Below are 27,233 nucleotides of genomic sequence, written 5' to 3'. Positions count from 1 at the left end.
TCAATTATGTGGGGGGTTGAGTTTATACTTTTTATTCTTTCAAATGACAATAAGATTATATTATTATAAATGTTTTAATTATTGGATAATGGAAAGTTTTTTTGATCAGCAGTTTTTTGATCACCTTTCTTAGTTCCATGTTAGCGGCTGGAAAAGGTACTCTTTCCGGCCTAGGCCGGAAAGAAACCTGTTCTGACATCAGACGAGAGTCGTCTGCAAAAAATGTCTTTCAGATCTACGTAGGGACTGGAAAACAGCTGCTTTCTGTGCAGTGTGGCAAAAAATTAGAAAAAGAGCAGTTACTATCAGCCAAATAAGTGATTCTCTAGGGCATCCGAAAATTCATGACTCATTACAGGACATAAGCAAATCAGTTCAGGAAATTAAGAATAAAGACAGGCCTATTACTCATGCAGACATGATACAACTACCAAAAAAAAGCTACTTCAAGCGACCCCCAGTCCAATAATCAAGTCAGGAAAATCCTTCCAAAAGAACAGGTAGTCTTAAATAACCCTCAAATTCCACCGGCAATGAGAAACAAGACAGTGTAGAAATAAAAGAAACACTGAAAAGCAACATCGCAAGAAAGGATAACATCAAAATAAAGAAGACAGTACCCATTAGGGGAGGAGGTTTACTCATTGTTCTGGATTCTCTGGAGGACAAAAAGAAATTATTGAAGAATAAAGCTGTGAATAAGGATCAAATCAAGATAACTGAGCCCCAAAATAAAAACCCAGGAAATTGTCTATGATGTTCCATCTGATCACACTAACAAAGAGGTAACTGGAGGAATACATAAGAGAAATTTGTCAATTCAGGTAAAGGAAAACAAAAATTTGAAGAAGGTTGCAAGCCATCATTCAAATTGGGGCCGAGAAACAAGGATTCCGTGCATTGGGTAATAGAATGTGAACCCAGAATTAGGAAAGCAATAATTAATAAGAAAAAATATTTATAGATATGATGTCATGTAGAGTGAATTACAATGCAGTGCAAAGGTGCTATAAATGTCAAGTCTATGGGCACATCATTAGACATCTGTGGTCATTGCTCCATCACAGCACACAACATCAAAACCTGCCCTTCTGTTACTGACTGAAGCCCTTTCTGCATTGAATGTTAGAAGTTGGCTGCTGATTTGACAACATTAGAGCAGTCAGACTGAATTCCTTCTTGCATAGAACTATGAAGCCACCATCTAAAACCATAATTCCATCCTTAACTCAATTTGGTATTTTTGATGACTGAAGCCCTTTTTGCATGAATCAATCCTGTTCACTTTTCAGTTGTTTACTTTACTTGACTTTGACACCTGTCATTACACGATGTGCGTAGGATCAGCACAATGTTTATACTGTATGTTCATAATAGATCTTTCTGATTGTTAGAAAGAAATAGTCAATAATTGCTGGGAATTTAAAGTGATATTCAATGATTGAAACTGATAAATTGGATTGTTGAATGACAATATTGAAATTCAGTGAATTTTACTGTACAAGATTCCTTTTCCTCCTATTTCATTGGGTGATGAGTGGAGATGATTTATGATTTCATATTTGGATTCATCTTTTCATAGCTCAATATTTTTTTGGAAAACTAGAACTTTTAAAAATTAAAAATGTTTATGTTTAAACTTATCAGGTGTTCAAAAACTTCTTGAAACCTTTGCCTGTCCCTTTGTGAGGCAGGAGTATTATTATCTCAGTATGTACCATATAACCATTATGATAATGAAAAGCTATATTAAAAACAGCTATAATTCCCTTGTTTTCGGGTATTTTTGAAAATGGGACTTACATTTTAAAGAATTTGGGGTCGCTGAATCCAAATCCGAAATCAGAAATCTTCTATCTATATTTTCAAGGAAGTTAGACTTTGAGAAAAAGTGATGAGTCGTACTTTGAGCAAACGTCGGCGTAGTTGTTAGATCTGTCGGCTTATTCATAAGATCCCCAAGTGAAAGTACAGGAGAGCTGCAAAATATGAAATATGATCTTCAGTAATATGATCTTCCAGGAGCGAGGACTCTGCCGTGTGAAACTGGCCTTAAAGTACATACAATTCATGAAGCACAGGGCTTAACTCACAAGAGTGTAAATCAGATAAGAAACAATAAAAAAAAACTTGGAATATATTATGACAGCACACAACATGTAATAGTAGCAATGAGCAAACACACACAAACCTTCAGATATATCACAACAGGGCAAGAAGATTTAGTGTAAACCCTAATCCGAAAACTAAAGGATGTTAGTAGAGAGTTTCTCCTAAGCTGGCATGGAAAAAACATGAAAAGGAATCATAGGAGTTTAAACAATGGGTAACAACAACTTATCAAATTTGCTCAGCTTTGAGGATCTTGATTATTTTGAAGAAATAAATGATGGAGTGATCAACAACAGTCAACAACTTTGTGCAGCATTGAGTTCTTGTGATTTGAGCATCTCCTGTCTCAATATAAGGAGTATCAGAAAAAAATTTGATGAGCTGATGATTCAATTATGCAACATTGATTTTTCTTTTGTTTATTCCAACCGAATGCTGGATTGGGACTGAATTTGTACTCCAGTCCATTCGAGGATATGATGTTTTTTCCACCATAAACAGCCCATTACAAAATGATGGTGTAGTTGTTTATGTTGAAGATATATGAGTCTTATATATGGGACATATGGATATTTATATGAATAATGTGTTGAGGTATGGATGAACTGGGCAAATGTCATACATATTCAGTTGGATGCAGCAGACAAAAAGTGGAACATCCTTGCAATATACAGATCACCGTCCTCCAGTGTTATTTCAAATTTTCTGAGTGACTTGAAATCGATCCTGAATGAATTAAGAGGACAACAAGTCATATGTGCAGGAGACATGAATATTAACACCCTTCAAATTCGGCCACATCATCAATTGAATGACTACTGCGATCTTCTAAGCGAGCATGGGCTCAGACTCTGCATTAAGCAAGCAAGCAGAACTACAACAGAAACTGCTTCTTGCATAGATCACATTGCTACCAAATCCAGAGATAATCTTTTTCCAATCATTCATGAATCAACAATAACCGATCATTTCACCACAATTCGAGGAGTGCAGCATAATTCGAGGAATAGTGCAAATGAAACTGGAACACAGGAAATAAACGAGAAAATAGCTTGAAGAATGAACTACTGAATGAGGAGTGGATTCATGTTCCAGAAGATAATAATACAGATACATCTTATGACACCTTATCAACTCTGAGACAACATATACTTCATTACTACTTAACAATTAACTTTATCACTAAAAGTTCCATTATTATGTCTTTACTTTGTATCCCTCATCACCACGAGTACAGTGTCCATGTGATCACAGAGGATTTCCCACAGTTTCTCCTCTCCGTTCTGGCTGCCAAATTTTGAACGCCTGTTTCCATCAATTCCGAAAGTCAAATTCCTCAAGGTCATCCGATCATGGTTTACAAATACTTTTTCTTGTGGTTGTATTTCGATTATTTCCTTTCTCATCGTGAATAACTTCGCCCTGGATTTTCTAGTTTCGAAAGAGAAGTCTTTGTGCACGAAAAATCTAGTGTCTTTCACTTTTCTAGCATTTTTTAGAATCTGGAACACATCAGAATCATCCGGAAAGTGTGCTTTTAGAGGGCCATTGTCCTTTGCTAATCCCAGAGGATGAGCTCGGTTTAACCATATATACTGTCGTGATCCCAAATAATCAACACAAAAGCTTTCCACTACTGATATGGGGTTGAATGTTTTCACATTATATTTGATTCCCCTTGAAGATGAAGAGGTTATTTATATGGCTCCTATCTTCGAGATCTAACACCCGTTTCAACAGAGATTTAGACTCGTAATAGAAAGTTGACTCAATTGGCTTGATAGTTCTTTATTTTCAGTCGCTAATTGATCCACCACTGTAATATCTGGAAAAAAAGGCAACAGCGGACAGATCTATCAGTTTTATCATTGGATTTGGCTGAAAAAGCTAAAAAATGGAGAATGAACCAAAAATACGAGGTTTTTGGGCCACTCTTTACCTAGCACAAGGGAATTTTGCATGAAAAAATTGGTTCTGGACTTATCTTATGTATCAAAACAATATATTAAAAATCAGAACTACACTCTAAATTAAAGCAAGCACCAATGTATTTAGTGACTGGTCTATGTTGTTTCAACTGAATTGTATATGCATATGAAATAAGGAAAAAGTAAATGAAATTTATTACATAGTAAGAGTAATGTAGCCTAATATAATTCTCTCTTCTTTTCCAATAGCCTATATTTTATACTTTCTATTTCTCAGAATTGGCAACTCATTTAAGAAGCATCAAACGTATCAGAAAACCAAGGGGTCCACAATGACAACACTGAACATGCTGTAAGTAGGTATCAACTTGGAGACAACTGGCACCACAATCGAAAATCCTTAACTTGGAGACAACTGGCAACACAATCGAAAATCCTTATTCCCCAACACACAAATATGCAGTAATGTACTTCATCCTGTAAGCTATAATATTATTTCGAGAGAGGAGAATGAGATAATCTATAAGCATTGCAATTGTTGGTAATTTTGGAATATTTATTGATGATTAGGCCCACATCAATATATTTCTAATTCCTTATTGATTTCTATGCAATGAAAAACTAAAAAAAATCACTTCTATGAGTTTGGTGAAATACTAGAACTGCTGGTTTAAAAGCTGTCTATTTTGCATTCATGAAATTTATTTTTGAATTAGAGGTAGTAATCTGGGGTAGGGCTTTTGACAGTAGATCATCGTTCTCTCACATACACACTACCAATCGGACCAATCAGCAAAGGTCACAGTTAAGCCTATTCTCCGTTCAAATTTACTTCGGACTTGGGACGGACATGTGCAGCAGAGAAGGCATAAGGCATACAACAGTGGCAGGGATATAACGGCGGCTATGTTACCGTTGTGTACTGGCCAGCGTTCTCTAATTTCCAGTGAGTATTCAAGCACTCATATTAAACTTAGGAAGTATCCTCTCTGCAATCACAGACTCGACTGACTCTATTTGACAAATTGACAGCCACACTCCCACCTATGACTCAATCCATCACTGCAATTGATTGATCTCCCCCCATTTCTCTGTGCCACTATAAGCTCCTCCAAGTCTGAAGAAGATTTGCACAGAGTAGGCCTATAGTTTATACAATGCCAATTGGCGAGTCAGACAATAATAATTTTCATCACATGGTTGCCAATTGTCCAAGGCCAGTCCAGCTGTATGAGAAGATGTTTCTACGGCGCTAACTATTGCCACGACAGTCGAAAACTGTGTAAGACAAAAACATGGTCAAATGCTTGTCAACTATTGTGTCCCATGAGGACTTGAAACGAATGTTAAACCAGCTATGCAAGGATTTTTTTTGTGTTGAGTTTGGTCATTTCAAGATTAAACATACCACAAAACGATTTTATTTTAGCTTTTACTCCAGCTGTACCAAAACCATGAACGTTTATGGCTTCAGCAAATGCCGCGAGTGCAGTTTGCCACGCATTCTTATCCTTATAGGCTTACAATTCGTTTCTCTGATCCCATAAACATCTTTGATCTTTAAAATGGTCAAGAAATTTAATACCCATATCGTCCCCCCATTTAGGTGCCATTTCCATTGGAACTTCGGAAGACGTCTAACCTAACCTAGAAAACGTCTCACACAATGAATGTTTTGACTGAACTGGCCAAAAACAAGACAGCACACCGGCCTACACCGTTCATACAGCGCCAAATGGCGCGACAATTTAAATTCCGAGTGGTGGGGGGGCTCGCTAGGCCCAGCCTGTTGTCCTCAGTCTAGCCTACTCCCGGAGACAGTTGAATTTTCGGCCAATTGTCGAGACAGTTGGCAAGACAATTGGCCTGGAGTGTCAATAAGAAGCCAATAATTTCATGCAAGTCAGTTGCCTTATGACAATTATCTCGTCAATTGGCATCATAATAAACTATGCTTTATCACAGAGTTATTCAAAAGTATTCTGTGTTCCCTGTAACAATCAGCTGATTGCAATCATGTATCAATCAGCTGATTGTGTGCCAGTAATATTCAACTTGCAAGATTCAATTCACTAATCTTGCCTATATCATAGAGAAACAATAGCATAAGCTATTATGCTATTGTTTCTCTATTGTTATTCCAAGAATTTAACATTTCGACTGTGGGACTGCTTCACTTGAAAAAAAAATCCACTTGAAAAAGTACAGAATAATTTTTTTGATCAATAATAACACACAAAAAGTTTTCAACCAAATGTAACTTATATTGGCCTACAAGGTTTATGAAACTAAACTCTTTGCTGATGAAAAGCAATAAATTTTGTACAGGCAACAAGGCAAGTTCATGGACATGTTCTATTTGAATCTTTCAATCTCCAATTCAAAATGAGTAATAATGAATAAGATGATTGGATGATGGGTAAATATCACTTTTCAGTGGATAACCTTATTAAGAAACCTCCATTTATTAATCCAAATATCTTTTCAATATAGTTCACCAACAGACAATGTTCAGGATCCCTTTGATTTAAGACATAGATATCCTATACTTGAAGATACTTCTAATTATTACAGTTAAAGCCTATAGGCAGTAACTGTAAGTAGGTACTTTTATTATTTTTTTTTTTAGATTATAAATTAGTATCATGTTATTCTCCAGTTCTTATTATTCATATGTTCACTCAAATACTGAGAATACATTAACCAGAAAACTGTTGATTATACTATTCTGAATCATATATCCAGATAATAATAATTTTAGATGATGATTTATATTAATTTGGACTATTTGTGACAAAATTGAGAAATACTGTAAAAGAAGTTTTGGGCAGTAGCTAGTAGGCCTAGCTGGTTTTGTTTCTGAATATTGCACTACCTGTTTGCTTCATCCAATAAATTATCCGCTTGGACCGCTATTGCAGTTAGCTTATAGCAAGGTCTATTAATACGGGTCATGACACAATCCCGAGATGCATTGCAAAATCGCCATCTTATGGTGTCTTACTTTACCAATTTTCAAATTTTCCAGCTGTTATCATTATGGATTGAACAACATAATGTGTTATTTTGTAATATTGTTCAAGGAATATTGTGTGGTTTTGAATCGTAAAACGAATTGTTCTGACAGAATAATAATATTTAGATTCCAACTAGGAACTGAATTTTTGATTTTCAGATTTAATTGATCGGAGACTTGAAACTCTTTTTGAAATTGGCCTCGCATATTATTTTCTGTCTTGTACCAATGCCTTTTGAATCATAATCCTTGAGTTACAAGAATAACAACAATGTTTAATAATAAATAAATGGATTATTAGAGAATTCATTATTGAAATTCCATTATTAGAAAATTGAACACCTTAATTCACATATTATCTGAACTAGAATATTGCTTTCAAAATGCATAACTTTGTTACAAGCAAATTAAATTGGATTGGATTTTCAAATTTACCACCATAAGACCCCATAAAATGGCCGCTCCTTAAGGAACTTGAGTGTCATGCACTGATCTGTCTGTGCCACAGACTTCAGTCTGGTGCTCACGCCACTTACCTTTTTAATAAACTTTGTTCTCTCTGAAGCTACTTTTCCTAATTGTCTCAAGTTGAGTAAGATTTGTCCTGTGTATAAAATAGGCGATAAGACACAGCCCGACAGTTACCGCCCTATAGCCATTGTCCCTATTATTGGTAAGATTATTGAATCTGTTATGTTTGATCAAATGTATACATACTTTGATTGTAATAATATTCTATATTGTCATCAGTATGCTTACAGGCCTGCTCATAATACAATAATGGCTGTCGAGACTATTATAAATAGGATCTTAGAGTCTTTTGAAGACAGATTGATTACAGGTGTAGGCTTATTAGACTTGCGAAAAGCATTTGACTGTATCTCTCATAGTATCTTGAAAACGAAATTGCAGTTTTATGGAATTGTTGGAAAGGAACTAGATCTGATTGAATCATATTTGAATAGGAAACAAGTTGTAATTGTTAATAATAGAAAATCGGAAATTTTGGATGTGAAATCAGGCGTTCCTCAAGGTTCAATCCTTGGACCCTTTCTCTTCCTAATATTTATTAATGACATTCACTGTGGTGTGATCCCATTAGGCTTGCCTATACTGTATGCAGACGATACTACATTAATGTGCTCTCATAAGAATATGTCAGATGTTAAGACAAAGCTATTAGAATGTATACAAGTATCCAAAACCTGGCTTGAAGCGAATAAACTTGTAATTAATGATGATAAGACAGAGCTAATATATTTCTCATTGAATAATGAAAATGAAAATCAAGCTGTTAAGCTTCTAGGTCTTTATATTGATAGTAAATTAACATGGAGGGAGCAAGTGAATATGTTGTGCAGAAAACTGTCTAGAGTGACATATCTTTTGAGAAAATTGAAATACTGTGTAAGTCCAGATGTACTTTTAACAGCCTATTTTGGTCTATTTCACTCCTTGTTAGCATATGGAGTTATACTCTGGGGAAATAGTAGCACTGCCACAAAGGTACTCATTCTTCAAAAGAAAGTAATAAGAATTATTGACAATCTTCAGCCAAGAGAATCATGTAGAGACAGTTTTGTAAAATTTCAAATCATGACAGTGCCAACATTATACATCTATAACAATTTAATGCAAGTAAAAAATAATCTCTTTAAGTATGACAGTATTGGACACTCATATAACACTAGAAATCGATCAGATCTTGCTATTCCTCAAATTAGATTATCAAAAACTCACAAGAGTCATCTTTATCAGAGACGACTGATGTTCAATAAACTTCCTCTATGGGTGCGGAATCTGCCGGAAAAATCTTTTAAACATGTTTTAAAAAGATGGTTAAAGAACCACCCTTTTTATAATATAGATGAATACCTAGTATCTGACACAAATACAATTCAAAAATAATAATCTCTAAAGAATTAGACTGTATTTCATTATAGGTATTATTATAGTAGTATTATATTATTTATTGTATTATTAAGAATATTTAATTATATGTATACATAATATTTTTAAAAAACTGACTGTATTTTTGACGTAGCCTATTGCAATTAAGTTTGTTTAATGGCAATAAAGATATTCTTTCTTTCTTTCTTTCTTTCAGCACAAACGGTTCCAATTCTCATTTCTACAACAGTACAAAATGTAGCCCATGTATATAATATTGAGCTGCGTTTACACCAAAGCTATTAACAAAATGTTGATAACTTAATCGTTATAGATAATATCAAATTGAACGGAACTTGACAAACACATAGGTTCTTCATGTTTATGATAAGTTGTGTTCAATCTTATAGAATCTACCTATAATAGGGGTATCCACAATGTTGTTTCAGCCAGCTAGTGCTATTTGATAACTCTGGATTGAGAACGCCCCATCTAAAACCAACTGCTATAAGCCAAGGTCTATAAATACAGGTCATGACACTCAAGTTCCTTAAGGAGCGGCCATTTTATGGGGTCTTATGGCGGTAAATTTGAAAATCCAATCCAATTTAATTTGCTTGTAACAAAGTTATGCATTTTGAAAGCAATATTCTAGTTCAGATAATATGTGAATTAAGGTGTTCAATTTTCTAATAATGGAATTTCAATAATGAATTCTCAAATAATCCATTTATTTATTATTAAACATTGTTGTTATTCTTGTAACTCAAGGATTATGATTCAAAAGGCATTGGGACAAGACAGAAAATAATATGCGAGGCCAATTTCAAAAAGAGTTTCAAGTCTCCGATCAATTAAATCAGAAAATCAAAAATTCAGTTCCTAGTTGGAATCTAAATATTATTATTCTGTCAGAACAATTCATTTTACGATTCAAAACCACACAATATTCCTTGAACAATATTACAAAATAACACATTTTGTTGTTCAATCCATAATGATAACAGCTGGAAAATTTGAAAATTGGTAAAGTAGGACACCATAAGATGGCGATTTTGCAATGCATCTCGGGATTGTGTCATGACCCGTATTAATAGACCTTGCTATAAGCTAACTGCAATAGCGGTCCAAGCGGATAATTTGTGTAACTCAAAGTTTTCAACCTCACTTTTGCTACGAAATATGATCGGAACAAATATGGCTGCCGTTTTAAAAGAGTAAGCTTGAGTTAGCGGACTCAAACCTGCACTATCTGCTATCTCGTCTGCTAATTTTTTCTAATGCACCACTATAGCATTGAGTTAACACAGACTTAGCAAATAGCAGGAGTTTAGGGGATAGCTCAACTTAGCCAGCATCTGGCATCTTTTGTCAAATTTTCAAAATTTCACACTTTTATAAGTGCATGTCGAGGGATGAAATGACTGGTGAATGGCTGCAGTGAAGTCGTTAGCCTCGCCCAGGTAGGCACGTCTCTCACACTCGAATACAATGTGGTTCACTGTCTGCTCCATTACCCCACAGTCACATACTGGGGAGTCCTCATTTGAAAAATGATGCATTGCATCTCCCATGCTGTGTTTGAATCCTCTTGAATGTCACCCAGATGCGCCGGGGGAGCTCGAAACCAGGAGGCCTAGTGCATGAGAAATAGCTCTCCGGTATTCCGGGGGGCACCTTCTCTCTCCATTTTCTGTTCAGAGAGAACCTCTCATCTCTCAATTGCTCTGCCATCCTGACCGCTGGCCTTCTGGACTTCAGCTCCCTTCTATATAAATCAGGAATGTCCTGATGGATTGGGAGTAGATGATTGTACGAAATCCTTTCATAGAGCCGAAGTAGAGCTTGTGCTCTGCGAAGAGGAGGTGAGGGTCCAACATTGTAAATACCCCTAAAATAAACATTTTGTTAGTAACTTTGGTGTAACGGCAGCTACATTGTAACTTCCACATTTCAGAATAATTATACTCCAATTTGCAATCCAAAAAAACACATTTTTCAATTTATTTTTAACTTCTTAAATTTTTGTTATAACTATTTAATAATAAACTATTGGAAGAATCAAAACTTTGAAGAGACTGTAGAAATTTGAAAAAAGAGAAACTCAAATATCGTACAGTATATTGTTCATACTTTTTTGCTTGTATCTGTTTTTTCACTGTTTTTTCTTGTAAAATTAGTTTTGTACGATTGAAAATTGAAGAAAAAAATGGATATTGATCTAGTGTGACAGTGGCCCAGGTTACAAGTAGCTATTATGTAGACACCTACGGTATAGTGAGAGTCATGCTATAAAGTCAGCTCCTGATCAACATTGGTTTGCTATCCTTGTCTGTCATTGGACAAAGCAGACAGCTCTATCCCTCTTATGATTGCCAAATTGTTCTCAGGATATCAAGAAATATAATGATAATGAACTACCATGATATTTAATTTCAATTATGAAAATGAACTATTAAATCATGAGAAGATATATTTTCTTGACAAACATTGAATATTTCAGCTGAAATTAACCATTACCAATCAATTATAATGAATATTATATATCTGAATAGCTTGAATCAGAGCTATCTTCTATATAGGGCAGTGAAAACAGAAAAACGTTGAAAATGCATTTTTATAAATTCCACTGGCTTCATTATATGAATATTACTATAAGGACAATTTTCCAAAACTGTAGATCTGTCCAGTTGTCAGTAATATGGTTTCAGTGATAAACTATATTCAATAATATTTTATTTTTGGAATTGGGTCATTTGTTTCCAGTAGATGGATGGAAATCAATTTTGAAATAATTTGTTGCATTATTTGTTATTTAATTTTAATGCTATGCTACAGTTTCATCTGAAATTTTAGAATTTAGAATTTTGTGTTTGAAATTGGGTCATTTGTTTTCAGTAGATAGATGAATATAAATTTTAAAATAATTTGTTGTATTGCTTATTATTGAATTTTGTTGCTATGCTAGAGTTACATCTGAAATTTTAGAATTTAGGATTTTGTGTTTGAAATTGGGTCATTTGTTCTCAGTAGATAGATGAATAATAATTTTGAAATAATTGTTGCATTATTTGTTATTTAATTTTAATGCTATGCTACAGTTTCATCTGAAATTTTAGAATTTAGAATTTTGTGTTTGAAATTGGGTCATTTGTTTTCAGTAGATAGATGAATATAAATTTTAAAATAATTTGTTGTATTGCTTATTATTGAATTTTGTTGCTATGCTAGAGTTACATCTGAAATTTTAGAATTTAGGATTTTGTGTTTGAAATTGGGTCATTTGTTCTCAGTAGATAGATGAATAATAATTTTGAAATAATTTGTTGTATTGTTTGTTATTGGATTCAAATGCTATGCTAGAGTCTCATCTGAAATTTTAGAATTTTATGTTTGAAATTGGGTCATTTGTTTTCAGTGGATAGATGAATATGAATTTTGAAATGATTTCTTGTATTGTTCATTATTGAATTTCAATGCAATACTAGTGTTTTATCTGAAATTTCAGAATTCAGGATTTTATGTTTGAAATTGTGTCATTTGCTTTCAGTAGATGAATGAATAAGAATTTTGAAATAGTTTGATATTGAAATTTAAATGCTATGCTAGAGTTTCATCTGAAATTTTAGAATTTAGAATTTTATGTTTGGAATTGGGTCATTTGTTTTCAGTGGATATATATATTTATTCATTTCATTGACAATTTATTACAAATAATAATTATAATAAATATAATATGATTGGGAGAAGACAACAGGCATAGCCCAAAACTGTCTTCTCCCAAATTTTTACAAATAAAAGTTTCAAAAAATAATAAGGTTGAGATTTCACTTTCACTTCAAAAAGTCCAATTTCCACTTCAAAACTAATGACTAAACTAGAAATTTTGAATTTTAGATGAAAATAAATTCAAAATAATTTACTGTATTGTTCATTATTGAATTCTAATGCTATGTTAGAGTTTCATCTTGAATTGAAAGTTTGTATAATTATTGGAAATAAGAAGTTTGAGTTGATTTTCCATTTGAGTTAGCTCTCAAATGTGTTGTAGCATCGTTAAGTATATTATAAATTTTTTTGTGTGTGTGTGTGTGTCTTTAATTGAATAAAATATGATTGAAAAATTTGTGGAATAATTTTTCACACAATCATCTTTCTTTCCATCCTACTACATTTCATGAAAATTACTTTGGATCTAGTAAAGAAAAAATATGTATATACACCGTGTTCCAGGATGAGGTTTATTACAAGTTAAATTTTATATTAGACAACTTGCCCACTCATGCACCCAACTTTTTCAAATTCTACACATTTCACAAAGAAGTTTTCAAAATATTCTGGAAAATTTCAGCTCCCTAACCTTCGTAGAAACAAAATAGCGGAATATTGAAAACTTTACCAATTCATTAAAATTTAAAATATCTGGGAAATTGAATAATTTTCAATTTACGCAGTTCACAAAGTAGGTTCTAGAAATATTTCAGCTCTCCAACTATAATAATCGTAATAAATTGGTAAAATTTTCAATATGCCGCCATTTTTGTTTGTATGGTGGTTAGGGAACCTACTTTGTAAACTGTGTAAAATTTTAAAAAGTTTGGTGCATGAATGAGCTTGTAATATTAAATTAAACGGGTAACCTTCTTCTTGGGACACAGTGTATAATATGAGGTTCAGGATTCACTAAGAACTACACTTTTTCTTATAATTATTGTATTTGAGAAAGTATCAATATATTGTTAATAAGAAAAGTAATTCGTATTTGAGGAAATGTAAGATGTGGATGAGAACAGTCAATTCTATTTGAGACGTTATCACTACTTGTAATTGAGGATAGTGAATTTTATTTGAGAGATTTATCAATTACAAAAAATGACTATTCTCTAGAATACAACTGATAGCTTCTCATATTAAATTGATTATTTGTCAATACATTATTGGAGGTGTAGTAGTTCTGTGAACAGTAGACATTGTGCAATCATAAACCATAGCCTCTTCCAATGTACCTAGAGTAAGAATAAATTAATATTATTTTATGCTATTCAACTGATCATAGTTACAGAAAATATCATATTCTAATTCTAATCCAACACACAACTTATTTGAATTCAAATTCAATATCAAACACACATACATCTATTAGATATAAAGTGATGTCACTTTATATTAAGGTAACATTGAAATAGGAACATCTAAAATATTAAGTACATTATCCAATACAAGGTAATGATCATGAAAAGATGCGCAGTAACAAATCCAAACCAGCAGGTTGGTGTGACGCCATTAGTGCTCTAGAAATCTATTCTTCCGATCTTTTTAATGTTGAATTGAGAAACTTCATAAATCGTTGTCTCAAGAACTAACATAGCTTTCAAGTCTCATCGACATTTCTTATTATTCATACGGTAGAATAATATGTATATTCCGTTTTCTAGAGGTTCAATACTTTTACACAGCTCGATTTTGTAAGAGCATGCACATCGAATATCTGTTTCCCTCTTATTGAAAAACGAACATGCTCTTCACGACTCTTTTGTCATTCAATTATTACATGATATAAAATCAAACGCGGCAATAGATTTCCATGAAATTTGACAGGTATATTCCTCTTTGAATTTTGCTTCGATGTACTCATATAAGGTTTTCTCTTAAATTTTGCATTTCAAGCATAATACAAAAGGAGAGGAAGTCTCTTCGTTTGCCAATATCACCATAAAATCGAATCATAGAATTATTTATAATTTATCAGCTGTCAAGTGGATTATTAATTGCATGCAATGACGCATGCAATTAATATCTCAATGTAACTCAGCAAAAAATCAGCTGTAATGTGGACTTTTAATTGCATGCAATTAAAAAACAAAAGTTAGTAACGATGTATTTTCCTTGACCTTTCTCTGTTTTCAACTCGGGCTGACCTGTTGCCAGTATTATTCAAAGAAGATTGGCTTTTGATTTTAACATTTTTGATACACCAAAATCATAAGTAATTAGCCGTTTTCACACCGAAATCTCGCCGACACGACATACAGACAGCACTCACTCTGATGGACAGTATAAGAGGATGCTGTGGTTTATAACTGCGCGAGCTCTACTGTTCACAGAACTACTAGTAATATATACAAATAAAATAAAAGTAAATAGTATTAACGGTTGAGAAATTTTTCCAGCGATGCTGATCATGTCGATTAATTTCTTGTGAGTTTAGCGGATTGAATGCAAAAGTTCAATTGCTGAGTCGGAATTTTTTTCTCACTCTCACACACGCACTCACTCACTTACTTCCATTATCGACAGACTACAACATTTACAGCTATTTTTCCAACGATAAAGTATCCTTTTAATGACTCTCAGTGAGTTATCCCAGGGTTGAGACCTAGTGCAATCGAATTTTATATCATAAACCTACTTTGTTACAAATTTCGTGAGAACCGTTAACCTAGCGCTGCAGTGCAAGCTGGTTTCGCACAGCTTGGCTGAGTTGACATTTGAGGCCTGTCTGAACGGCAAGTGTTTCGGCTGCATTGCAGGATGACTGTTAACGGTTGCCGGATGATCAGCAGCTGGGGTTTTTCGTTATTTTTCAAGATAGAGGAATTCTGATTGCAGATTCGTTATCAGCGACATCAAGTTTAGCCATAAGGTTCAGAATGTCAAAAAACAATGGAAAAAATCAGGTTCAGGATTCACTAAGAACTACACTTTTTCTTATAATTATTGTATTTGAGAAAGTATCAATATATTGTTAATAAGAAAAGTAATTCGTATTTGAGGAAATGTAAGATGTGGATGAGAACAGTCAATTCTATTTGAGACGTTATCACTACTTGTAATTGAGGATAGTGAATTTTATTTGAGAGATTTATCAATTACAAAAAATGACTATTCTCTAGAATACAACTGATAGCTTCTCATATTAAATTGATTATTTGTCAAATACAATTATTGGAGGTGTAGTAGTTCTGTGAACAGTAGACATTGTGCAATCATAAACCATAGCCTCTTCCAATGTACCTAGAGTAAGAATAAATTAATATTATTTTATTGCTATTCAACTGATCATAGTTACAGAAAATATCATATTCTAATTCTAATCCAACACACAACTTATTTGAATTCAAATTCAATATCAAACACACATACATCTATTAGATATAAAGTGATGTCACTTTATATTAAGGTAACATTGAAATAGGAACATCTAAAATATTAAGTACATTATCCAATACAAGGTAATGATCATGAAAAGATGCGCAGTAACAAATCCAAACCAGCAGGTTGGTGTGACGCCATTAGTGCTCTAGAAATCTATTCTTCCGATCTTTTAATGTTGAATTGAGAAACTTCATAAATCGTTGTCTCAAGAACTAACATAGCTTTCAAGTCTCATCGACATTTCTTATTATTCATACGGTAGAATAATATGTATATTCCGTTTTCTAGAGGTTCAATACTTTTACACAGCTCGATTTTGTAAGAGCATGCACATCGAATATCTGTTTCCCTCTTATTGAAAAACGAACATGCTCTTCACGACTTTTGTCATTCAATTATTACATGATATAAAATCAAACGCGGCAATAGATTTCCATGAAATTTGACAGGTATATTCCTCTTTGAATTTTGCTTCGATGTACTCATATAAGGTTTTCTCTTAAATTTTGCATTTCAAGCATAATACAAAAGGAGAGGAAGTCTCTTCGTTTGCCAATATCACCATAAAATCGAATCATAGAATTATTTATAATTTATCAGCTGTCAAGTGGATTATTAATTGCATGCAATGACGCATGCAATTAATATCTCAATGTAACTCAGCAAAAAATCAGGACTTTTTAATGTGGACTTTTAATTGCATGCAATTAAAAAACAAAAGTTAGTAACGATGTATTTTCCTTGACCTTTCTCTGTTTTCAACTCGGGCTGACCTGTTGCCAGTATTATTCAAAGAAGATTGGCTTTTGATTTTTAACATTTTTGATACACCAAAATCATAAGTAATTAGCCGTTTTCACACCGAAATCTCGCCGACACGACATACAGACAGCACTCACTCTGATGGACAGTATAAGAGGATGCTGTGGTTTATAACTGCGCGAGCTCTACTGTTCACAGAACTACTAGTAATATATACAAATAAAATAAAAGTAAATAGTATTAACGGTTGAGAAATTTTTCCAGCGATGCTGATCATGTCGATTAATTTCTTGTGAGTTTAGCGGATTGAATGCAAAAGTTCAATTGCTGAGTCGGAATTTTTTTCTCACTCTCACACACGCACTCACTCACTTACTTCCATTATCGACAGACTACAAAATTTACAGCTATTTTTCCAACGATGAAGTATCCTTTTAATGACTCTCAGTGAGTTATCCCAGGGTTGAGACCTAGTGCAATCGAATTTTATATCATAAACCTACTTTGTTACAAATTTCGTGAGAACCGTTAACCTAGCGCTGCAGTGCAAGCTGGTTTCGCACAGCTTGGCTGAGTTGACATTTGAGAGGCCTGTCTGAACGGCAAGTGTTTCGGCTGCATTGCAGGATGACTGTTAACGGTTGCCGGATGATCAGCAGCTGGGGTTTTTCGTTATTTTTCAAGATAGAGGAATTCTGATTGCAGATTCGTTATCAGCGACATCAAGTTCAGCCATAAGGTTCAGAATGTCAAAAAACAATGGGAAAAATCAATTTTAAAAATCATCATGAGAAATATCAATTTAAGGTCTCGCGGATGTGTTTTTGGAAACGTTTTACAAGTGACGTTCTTGAAAGTTTATAGATTTGGATACTGTTGATATATTCAGAAGATAAATTAATGAATTTCAAGGATACATTTTCAGGAATTTGATTTCTCAATTTCAATTTCAGAGAATATTAATCCAGTTTTGAAAAAAATTAATCAGGTTATTGGTTCAATATCAGGGATATTTCATTAACTAGTGCATTCCTCACATTTTTTTATTACCTGATAGCATACATTGGACAATTTTTTTATCTCGGGTATTGAATCAAGTATCAAACCTGATATACTTACCAATTTTGGAAAAGTAATAATTCAATAGCAGCATACTATTTAAAGACCGAAGGCAGCAAGAATTTCTCAAATTTAGTATGAAAATGTAAAAAATGCATGCACATCAAGCATGGCTTCATATTACACTCACCTTTGGATGATTAACAATTGGGTTATTTGTAGGGTAGCTCATTCAGAATTACATTCCATACTCACTGAGCTTATTGAATTCGATTCTTTAGTCTTCGATAAAGAATAAATTCAATTCTCATAATTATAAAGTGAATACTTTAGATTCATTTCCTACTCTCCTGGAATAGAAAATTTACTCCACCCAGACCTCAAGGTAGGCCAGTCTGTTTTTCGATTTCAAAGGTGAAACATGTCGCTCTCCAAAAAAATACTTTTGAGTGAGTGCAGTTTATATGTACGAAATGAATTAATGTTAAATGCTAGGTCTATAATGTGGGTACTTGATCATTACAGAGATAGTAAGTGTGATGGTGAATAATCTACTGTCTATAAAAAAATGAGGAATTATACGGTCAATTTTCCAACTAGGTATGCAAGGATGAGCATAGAAAGATATTTTACTTCATAAAATCGAACTTATACTGAAAAGAACCTCAAATAACTTCAGGGAAGCTATTTCTGCCGAGCAGAGATAATGTAGTGAGTAAAGTTATACTATATATACTATGAGGTAATTATTATAAAAAAACATTTTTTACAATTATTATTGGTGATATTTGAGACTAGATTTCTTTTTTGCATTGTCTGTGAATCGAACTACCTCACTAGAACAGACCAAGATATATTAATGTTTCATCAATGTAAAATAATTCACTTTGAGCAACATGGATCGTCATGAATTTTTTCCATTGACAATTGTTATAATTGTTTACAACTGAAAATGCAGGAACAATGGGTTCATTATACTTGATCTTGGAAAACTTTGTTCATAGAACCGTGCCGACAAAAATTGATAATATTCGGTATTAACATAATAATACTTCAAATTCCAATACCATCCCAGCTTACAACTACAATTAAATCTCAAGAAGGAATAGTGGAGACTAAGGTTAGTTTTCCTCTTTCGGATGATATAATATAATCTACTAGCAGGTGACCCGTGCTTCGCAAGGGTCTTTCTTGAAACTTGACGTAATGAAATCTAGAAGAATTAAAAATAGGCCTATAAGAATCCTCGGTTGATTAAGAATTTATATGATGCATTTCAAGTAAATCAGTATGACCACCTTTCAATTGAAAAAAGAAGTTGGATTCAATATGGCGGAAAAAATGTGGGTGTAGTATACCAGAAACCAGATGTTATGCAAAACAGATGACATAAATCAGTTATAATATTTAATAGTTTGTTGATTGGAATTCACTCTATCCTACATGTTTTAATAGAGATTACACACGTTGAGCGTGATCGGCGAGCTGTTCTCCTATCTTTCTCCACTGCCATTATAACGTGGACCTCACTATAGGAATGATGCTCACAGAAAATTTCGATATGTCAGATTTATAAATCAGCCTACTAATTAATTACATATTTGTATGATTTACTAATATCTTCAAATGTGGATATCTTTAAAACTGTCTGAGATTTCCATGTTTTGATTTCGCCTTTCATTTCGTCTAAAAATTCTGTATCAAAAGCATATTTATATCATATAATCACCTTCCATTCATCAAAATGAAGTTGGATTCAAAATGTCTGATCCAAGATGGTAGACCAAAATTGTAAGGTGACATAAAAGTAATCTTTTTTAATCCCCAAATCGATTACTGTTGAATTATCCTTGTGAAAATAATATTAATAATGTTTACCGCCCTGTATACAGAGCACATTACATAGTAAATCTGCTTCAAACCTTGAAGGAACTTGTTTTTCGGGACCAAGTTTTGCGTATTTCATCACATATCTTAAAATTACTGTAGCTAAGGGTCTGAAAAGGGTTTAATTGAATTTTTCAGGTTATTTTACATAAAGTACGCTAAATTTTACCTCTGAATTAACAGCCAACAAATACCAGTAGGGCTTCGTTTTGGCAGGGGAACTGAAATTCAGAAGAAATCTTTCACTCTGGATAACTTGGAAACCAAGCATTTTCGAACCTATGTTAATTAGAACTTTTTTCTTCTTTTGATGAGAGGAATCATGCCCTGACTCATGGGCACCTTTTTTCAGAACACTCTTGTAGTATACCAGAAACCAGATGTTATGCAAAACAGATGACATAAATCAGTTATAATATTTAATAGTTTTTGTTGATTGGAATTCACTCTATCCTACATCCCACACAGCACAAAAAGTTTAAAAAACGTTTAATAAATGTTTAAAATGTATAAATCCGATAAACGTTATGAAAACAACGTTTAATAAACGTTAGAAAAGTTTACTAAAATAAACGTTTACTCTATAAACGTTTAATAAACGTCTAGAATGTATAATGCTGATAAACGTTATGAAAACAACGTTTGATAAACGTTAGAAATGTTTACTAAAAGAAACATTAGAAAGGTTGGTACAGTATGGAATTTTTACAGTAGCTACCCAGTCAACACACTAAGTGAAAATCAAACATTTTTTTCAGAAGGTGTCTCCTCCCCCCCTAACCTTTGTAACTTAATCCCTAAAAATGTCTCAATTTAGGCTTTCTAACCAACAATTCTCAAGTGGAATTGAATTTCAACCCCTTTCTATCTTCTTCAAAAATCGTCTCCAACACACCGTTATCGAGATAAAAATAATGTTTTGCACCAATTAAGTCTGAAATTTTTGTAAGTTTTCCAAAAAAGTTCACTTCAGGCTTTTTGTTGATCAATTCGGGTTCAGAATTGCAATTCAAACACTTTTTGTCTTTTTCGAAAATCGTCTACAACGCACTGTTTACGATATAATTGACCTTTTGCGCTAAATCCAGAAGGACTTAGAATAAATTTTCCAAATGTTTAAGTTTCCCAAAAAAGTAAAAAAATTGTATTTCTGATCAATAATTCGGATGCAGAATTGAATTTCAAACACTTTTTGTCTCTTGCGAAAATCGTCTACAACGCACTGTTGATTATATAATAGACCTTTTGCGCTAATTTTAATACAGATAGGGACTTTGACTGATTTTCAAGCTTCCCAAAAATGTTCGAAAAAGCAGTCTTTTATGACTAATTCGGCTGTAGAAGTGAATTTCCAGCACTTTTTTGGTATGCAAAAATCCTGTCAAACGTGCCGTTGACGGGCTACTGACGTTTAAAATTTCAAATAATTTGTAATTATTGATAAAAAATTTTGAAAAAAATCAAAAAACATTTCTGTTTATATTATCAACATTGTCCTAGAATCTCAAATAATTCTAACCAAAATTGAATAAGTTATATCATTTTTTCATATTGGATTCCAGTTTATGCTTGAAAGAGTGCCATTTATGATATAACACACCAAGACTTTGAAATCATTTTCAAGTTTTCAATTCGAAATATGATAACCACTTTTATTATATTGATTCCAACAATATTTCAAGTGTCAATCACAAGCCACTTATGTGGCTTCACTTAATTATGCTTAATATTATGTCAATTATCCTAAAAACACGGAATCTATGAATTCTCCAATATTCAAATATCGCGCAAAATTGTATTCAAGCATGCGCAATGAAACTGCTCAACTCAAAGAAAATACCAAGTTACCAACGACCAACGGATTTTTAATTTTAAAGCTGTGAGTGGAATCGTGGATGTGATGTGATCGTCTATTTTTGTTATCTCTATCCGTTGAATGATTGAAAGGTAAGTTAAACATTTACAAATTATTTATTATATTATGTATTCATGTATATAATACATGAAATTCACATTGTTACCCTTTATAGTTTTCTGTGATTGTGTTAGGCAAGCATAAAATTAACCTATGCTGAAAACGTTACCGTACCTTGTGGTATAGTCTCTATTATTTATTTAAAAAGTTGAAAAAATAAGTCGTATTATATTACCATCTTTCATAATATATCATCTTATTTAATATATTGAAAACATGAAGAACCTAATATTATAACCTATAAACTTGAGTGTTGATAGGAAATGACAATGGGTAATACCAATACGGCAAGGCAGAACATCCAAAAGGATCTCTCTGCCAATGAAAGCCATCTATGAATAAATAAATAAATTTAATAGGCCTATATTTCATTCTCAAAAATAGACTATGCTTTGATTAGTAGTCATCATCTACAAACTTTCAAGCTAAACTTTACTAAACCAGCCTAACTTGGGCTAAGTTACCGTACCAAGAACCTGCCTTGTTGGTTGTTTTCAAAGTGGGCACATATGTTACTGTATTCTTATTCAATTTCTGACAAGAAGATTCTAAAATTATAATGCAGTACACACTTTTATTGCTAATTAGAAAAGAATAACTAAAATCCATCTTGAGTTACTCACATCACTGAGTTTAGTACCCGTACCTAATTCAAAGATCTGTGAATTCTTGATTTATAGACTAGGTTAGGTAGGCAGTTCAAAATGATACTCTAAAAACAGAAATTTATTTTAAACTAAAAAAAAGGTTTGAACTTTATCTTAAACTTATACTGTGTAAACAGGCCTTAGTAATAGGCTATATCAGTGTTATTCTATGTTATTTGAAATTGATTTATTTTTCTTCACTAGAATCTTCAATGAGTTGACTTGTTCCCACAATCTTCCCCAACTTTTCTACACAGATCAAGTTCTTAGCATGAGTAGGTATATTTATTATACAGAGTGAGTCATATGTATGGGAGCCCTTTAATAAGTTGGAGAATGTTGTAGTTTTAGATATAAAAAGGGTGTTTACTGGAACCGCATGGTTTTAAAAAAGCCACAAATTTTTAATTTTGATCAAAAACTTTATTTTTTACACAATGTGTTCTACAAACTTTGAGAAAATTACAAGTTTCATGTTTGTAGAACACATTGTGTGAAAAAATAAAGTTTTTGTTCAAAATTTGAAAATTTGTGGCTTTTTAAAACCATGGGGTTCCCAATGAACATCCTTTTTTGTAAATTTCAGGATTTACAATGTTATTCTACCTTTTGACATATTTATAACTGAATCCCAACCCCTCGTAAGGGGATGACTTAGGGATTGTATCTCGAATATTTTAAATGTAAACACCCATTGTGTGATACATCATTTTAAAGACCTCTTTAAAACAAGAAAGATGACATCAATAAAAATGCTCTATGATACTTTCATACAAAATGAATAGAGTATAGAGTATAACTACTAAATGAGTACTACTAAATGATACTAAATGAGTATAGAGTATCCTGAAAGTTACAGTAATATCCACAATAGTCTCCAAGTTATTGAAGGGTTCCCAATACATATGACTTAAACTGTATATATATTCATATATAATATCCCATCTCAAACTCATCTTAATCACATCTCTACTAACTTCAATCCCACTAAATTTTTCTTCTGGAAAAATATATATAAATTACATGGCAGTTTTCAATTTAAATATTATTGTTTTTCACAGTGGGTTATAAATTTTTGTTTTCAGGTGCAGTGTGGAACATCAAGTCTACTTCCAGTGCCCCAAATGAAGAAATCCATATAATAATCCAAAATTGGTTTTGATTCTCCAAAGACCATGATGGAGGTCGAGAAAAACGGAGAAATGATCCAGCAACCAATCACATGTAACTAGGCCAAGTGCCAATAAGTAAATTTTTAGAGAATCTCAAACATCCATAATCTTTTTTGTAATAATTTTACAATATACAAACTTTTCATGCATTTAATATTCACTTTCTTTATTTCACACTACAGAGAGACTGTATAATAACACTGTGGCCATTTGTTCTCTCGGCATTTTGATTGCTGGCTAGCTTTTTCAAATCCACCAAACTTTTACCATAATTTAGTAGCCTTCTCAAACAAATGGCCAAATTGTGATTATAGTCTCTTTATTCTATACTAAATAAGCCTCTCTGTTACATTTAGTTCATGATCTATACAGCTAGTGCTTCTACTAAAACAAAACCAATTTTTACTTTCCTTGCCCTATTACCATAGGTAAGGGAAGTATTGCTATCCAAAAAAAATTAAGGTACCCCAATTTATGAATTTCTCTATACGTTTCAAGGTTCCCTGAGTCCAAAAAAGTGGTTTTGGGTATTGGTATGTGTGTATGAGTGTCTGTGTACACGATATCTCATCTCCCAATTAACGGAATGACTTGAAATTTGGAACTTAAGGTCTTTACAATATAAGGATCTGACACAAACTATTTCTATCAAATTGAATTCAAGATGACGACTAAAATGGCAAAAATGTTGTCAAAAAAAGGGGTTTCGCGATTTTCTCGTGAACGTCTCTAACGATTCTGATTAAACTTATACCTGAAATAGACATTGTTAAGCTCTATCAACAGCCACAAGTCCCATATCTGTGAAAATTTCAGGAGTTCCGCCTCATCTATGCAAAGTTTGATTTCAGATTCTCAATTATCAGGCTTCAGATACAATTATTTAAACAAAAATTTTCAAGTGGAAAAGATTGAGCATAAAAATCTACAATTAATGTTCAGTAACATTTTCTCATAACATTGAAAATAAGCTCGAAATTCAAAAAAATTTGATTATTCACTTGCAAACTGTTGGCAACTGTTGATTCTATATTTATTGAAGAGATAGCAGACATCATGTGTCTCCAGCGTTATTGTCCTGTCACCAGCTGGCTCAGGTCTTTGAATAGTAGACTTGAGATGCGCGTGAACACTACCGTCTGGTTATCATTTTTCATAACGGCAAGGAAAGTTGTGTGAGTGCGCCACTCCAGATTTTTTGAAATGTCAATACTGTATCTATTGCAATTTTTATTGGTATTCCAATTACAGTCAACATTTTTGTTTGAATGTATACATAACTTTTGTATATTCAGTTTTTAAAATTAAAAAGTGGTTGGATGTAGTGTGATAAGCAGTTTATAAAAGTGTTTTACTGTAACATGGTAATGAAAAATATTTATTTTGTATTTCATCATTCAATATAATATATAATAGTTTTAAGTTCTGTTTCTTACAGACATAAAATATTTTTGAGATTTTAGCTATACAATGGCAGAGTATATTAAATTACCATGGTAACCATCTCAGTTTTTTAAACAACTCTCATCATAATAACTTTTGTGGATCAAAATTGAAGTAATATGGTTTTTATTGTGTTTTTATTTCACCTTACCAATGTACCACATTGCACGGTAATATTTCTGTTACATGAAATCATATGTAAATAAATGGAAATATGATTTCGTATTTTCATCTCTTTCCAAATGATTTTAGAAATATTATCATGTAATTAATAAGGTACCGGTTAAAAAGTATGGCTAATTCAACGTCTGTTGATAGTTGAAAATAATGGTTACCACGATGTTTTTTCAACTATTATTCAACGTTGAAAATAATGTGGAAACGACGGAAATTTTTTCGTGTTTTCAACGTTAAGGTATTATTACGTGTTTCTAACTTTATTTCAACGTTTCTGTGCTACCTGGGAAAGAATCGAATGCTTAACTAATGGTTGATTATAATGTTCATCAAAACGATTATTGAAATGTTGACTGTAATGTTTATCAAAACGTTGATATAATGTTTATCAAAACGTTGATATAATGTTTATCAAAACGTTGATTATAATGTTTATCAAAACGTTGATATAATGTTTATCAAAACGTTGATATAATGTTTATCAAAACGTTGATATAATGTTTATCAAAACGTTGATATAATGTTATCAAAACGTTGATATAACGTTTATCGAAATGTTGAATACAACGTTTAAATAAATGTTTATTAAACGTAAAGGTCAGTACCAAACTAAAGGTTGAATAAACGTTTAGAAAACGTTATGGCCAACAACATACAACGTTGTCTAAACGTTTCAAATGTTTAAGAGATAACGTTTAATTAACGTTTTATAAACATCAGTGTGCTGTGTGGGATGTTTTAATAGAGATTACACACGTTGAGTATTAATCTTTGAGACTTATTTATTTCTAATATTCTACATGGCGCAGTCGGTAAATAAAAATCACAGCAAATGTCAACCATTCGACGGAACAACCGAAGATTGGATATATTGGCACGAAAGGTTCAAGATTTTCCTACGAAATGGAAACATCAAAAACGAAGAAAAAAACAAGACTTACTACTTGAGAATCTGGGACCGCAACCATTCAAGATAGTTTTCGATTCTATGCATCCGACCCCCATAAACAACATTGGATTTAATGATGCGATAGAAGTCTTAAACAAATACTACACGAAACCACAAGCACCTCTATCCCAGAGAGTTTGTTTTTCTCGACGATTCCGGAATGAAGGTGAGACCATAACTCAATTTGAACTAGATTTAAGGTTTCTCGCAGGGAATTGTAATTTTGATGATAACCTGGATGAACGTTTAAGAGATCAGTTCATATTAGGCATCAACAACGATAGTTGGCAACTTGAGTTATTGAGAATGCATGCATCAACACAAACAACTTTTACAAAAATAGTAGAATCAGCAAAATTACTAGAAACCGTTAACCTTCAACAGCAAGAAATTAAAAACAGTTCTACAAATTTGAATAGAGTAAAAATTTCTGATAAACATCAGGCAATGGAATCTAACCCTCAAAAGTACAACGAAAAATATGAAAAGAAATCGACTCTAAAATTGAACAAAAATACACATTGTCTCCATTGTGGAAACCGGCGACATTCTGATGGTGTCATGTGCACTGCAAATAACAAATTTTGTAAAGCTTGAGGAGGTAAGAACCATTTTGCTAGAGCATGTCTAAAAGTAGGGAACGCTACAATTGTAAAAGACAAACAGATAAATCAGGTCCGCGAAAATTTATCAATAGAAGATGACAACCTGTCACTTTCCGATATTGAACATATAAGAACTCTGGAAAAAGGCTGTAAAGTAATGGTGAACGTTAAACTCAACAACAACACAGTGAAAATGCTGTATGATCCAGGTGCCGCTTACAGCGTTATTAACGAGAAATTATGAAAAAAAATTGGAAGTCCCATTTTAAAACCAACAAGAAACCTCACGGCATACACAGGGATTGACATTGAAACACTTGGAGAAACACATATAAATGTCAATGCTTTTGGTGACTCCAGGAAATTACCAGTAATTGTTATAAAGAAAGATGACATACCTTTGTTTGGACTTAATTGGGTCCTCAAATTCAATCTACCCTTACCTCCCGGTGCTGA

At 32.8% G+C, this 27,233-nt stretch overlaps 1 protein-coding gene and 1 long non-coding RNA gene across 3 annotated transcripts in view; both read left to right on the top strand.

Moving 5' to 3' along the window:
• LOC111044827 (serine/arginine repetitive matrix protein 1) overlaps positions 1-27,233 on the top strand; it is a 165,686-nt gene that overhangs the window by 127,093 nt on the left and 11,360 nt on the right. The window contains exon 7 of one of the 2 annotated variants that reach the window (XM_039440712.1): positions 4,318-7,539. The exons of the other annotated variant lie outside the window; for it this stretch is intronic. Coding sequence (XP_039296646.1) covers positions 4,318-4,376 — 59 coding nt within the window. The 3' untranslated portion in view covers positions 4,377-7,539. Of the gene's footprint in view, positions 1-4,317; positions 7,540-27,233 lie in introns of those variants that run through there. 2 annotated transcript variants of the gene reach the window in all.
• LOC120354184 lies at positions 21,675-23,752 on the top strand. Its single transcript, XR_005572879.1, has 2 exons — positions 21,675-21,756; positions 23,517-23,752. It is a non-coding gene; the product is annotated as an uncharacterized LOC120354184 (long non-coding RNA).

This window comes from Nilaparvata lugens, chromosome 14 (assembly GCF_014356525.2).
Source record: "Nilaparvata lugens isolate BPH chromosome 14, ASM1435652v1, whole genome shotgun sequence".
Taxonomy (NCBI): Eukaryota; Metazoa; Arthropoda; class Insecta; order Hemiptera; family Delphacidae; genus Nilaparvata; species Nilaparvata lugens.
The sequence above is the reverse complement of the archived record's forward strand: the minus strand, read 5'-3'. Positions and strand labels throughout refer to the sequence as shown.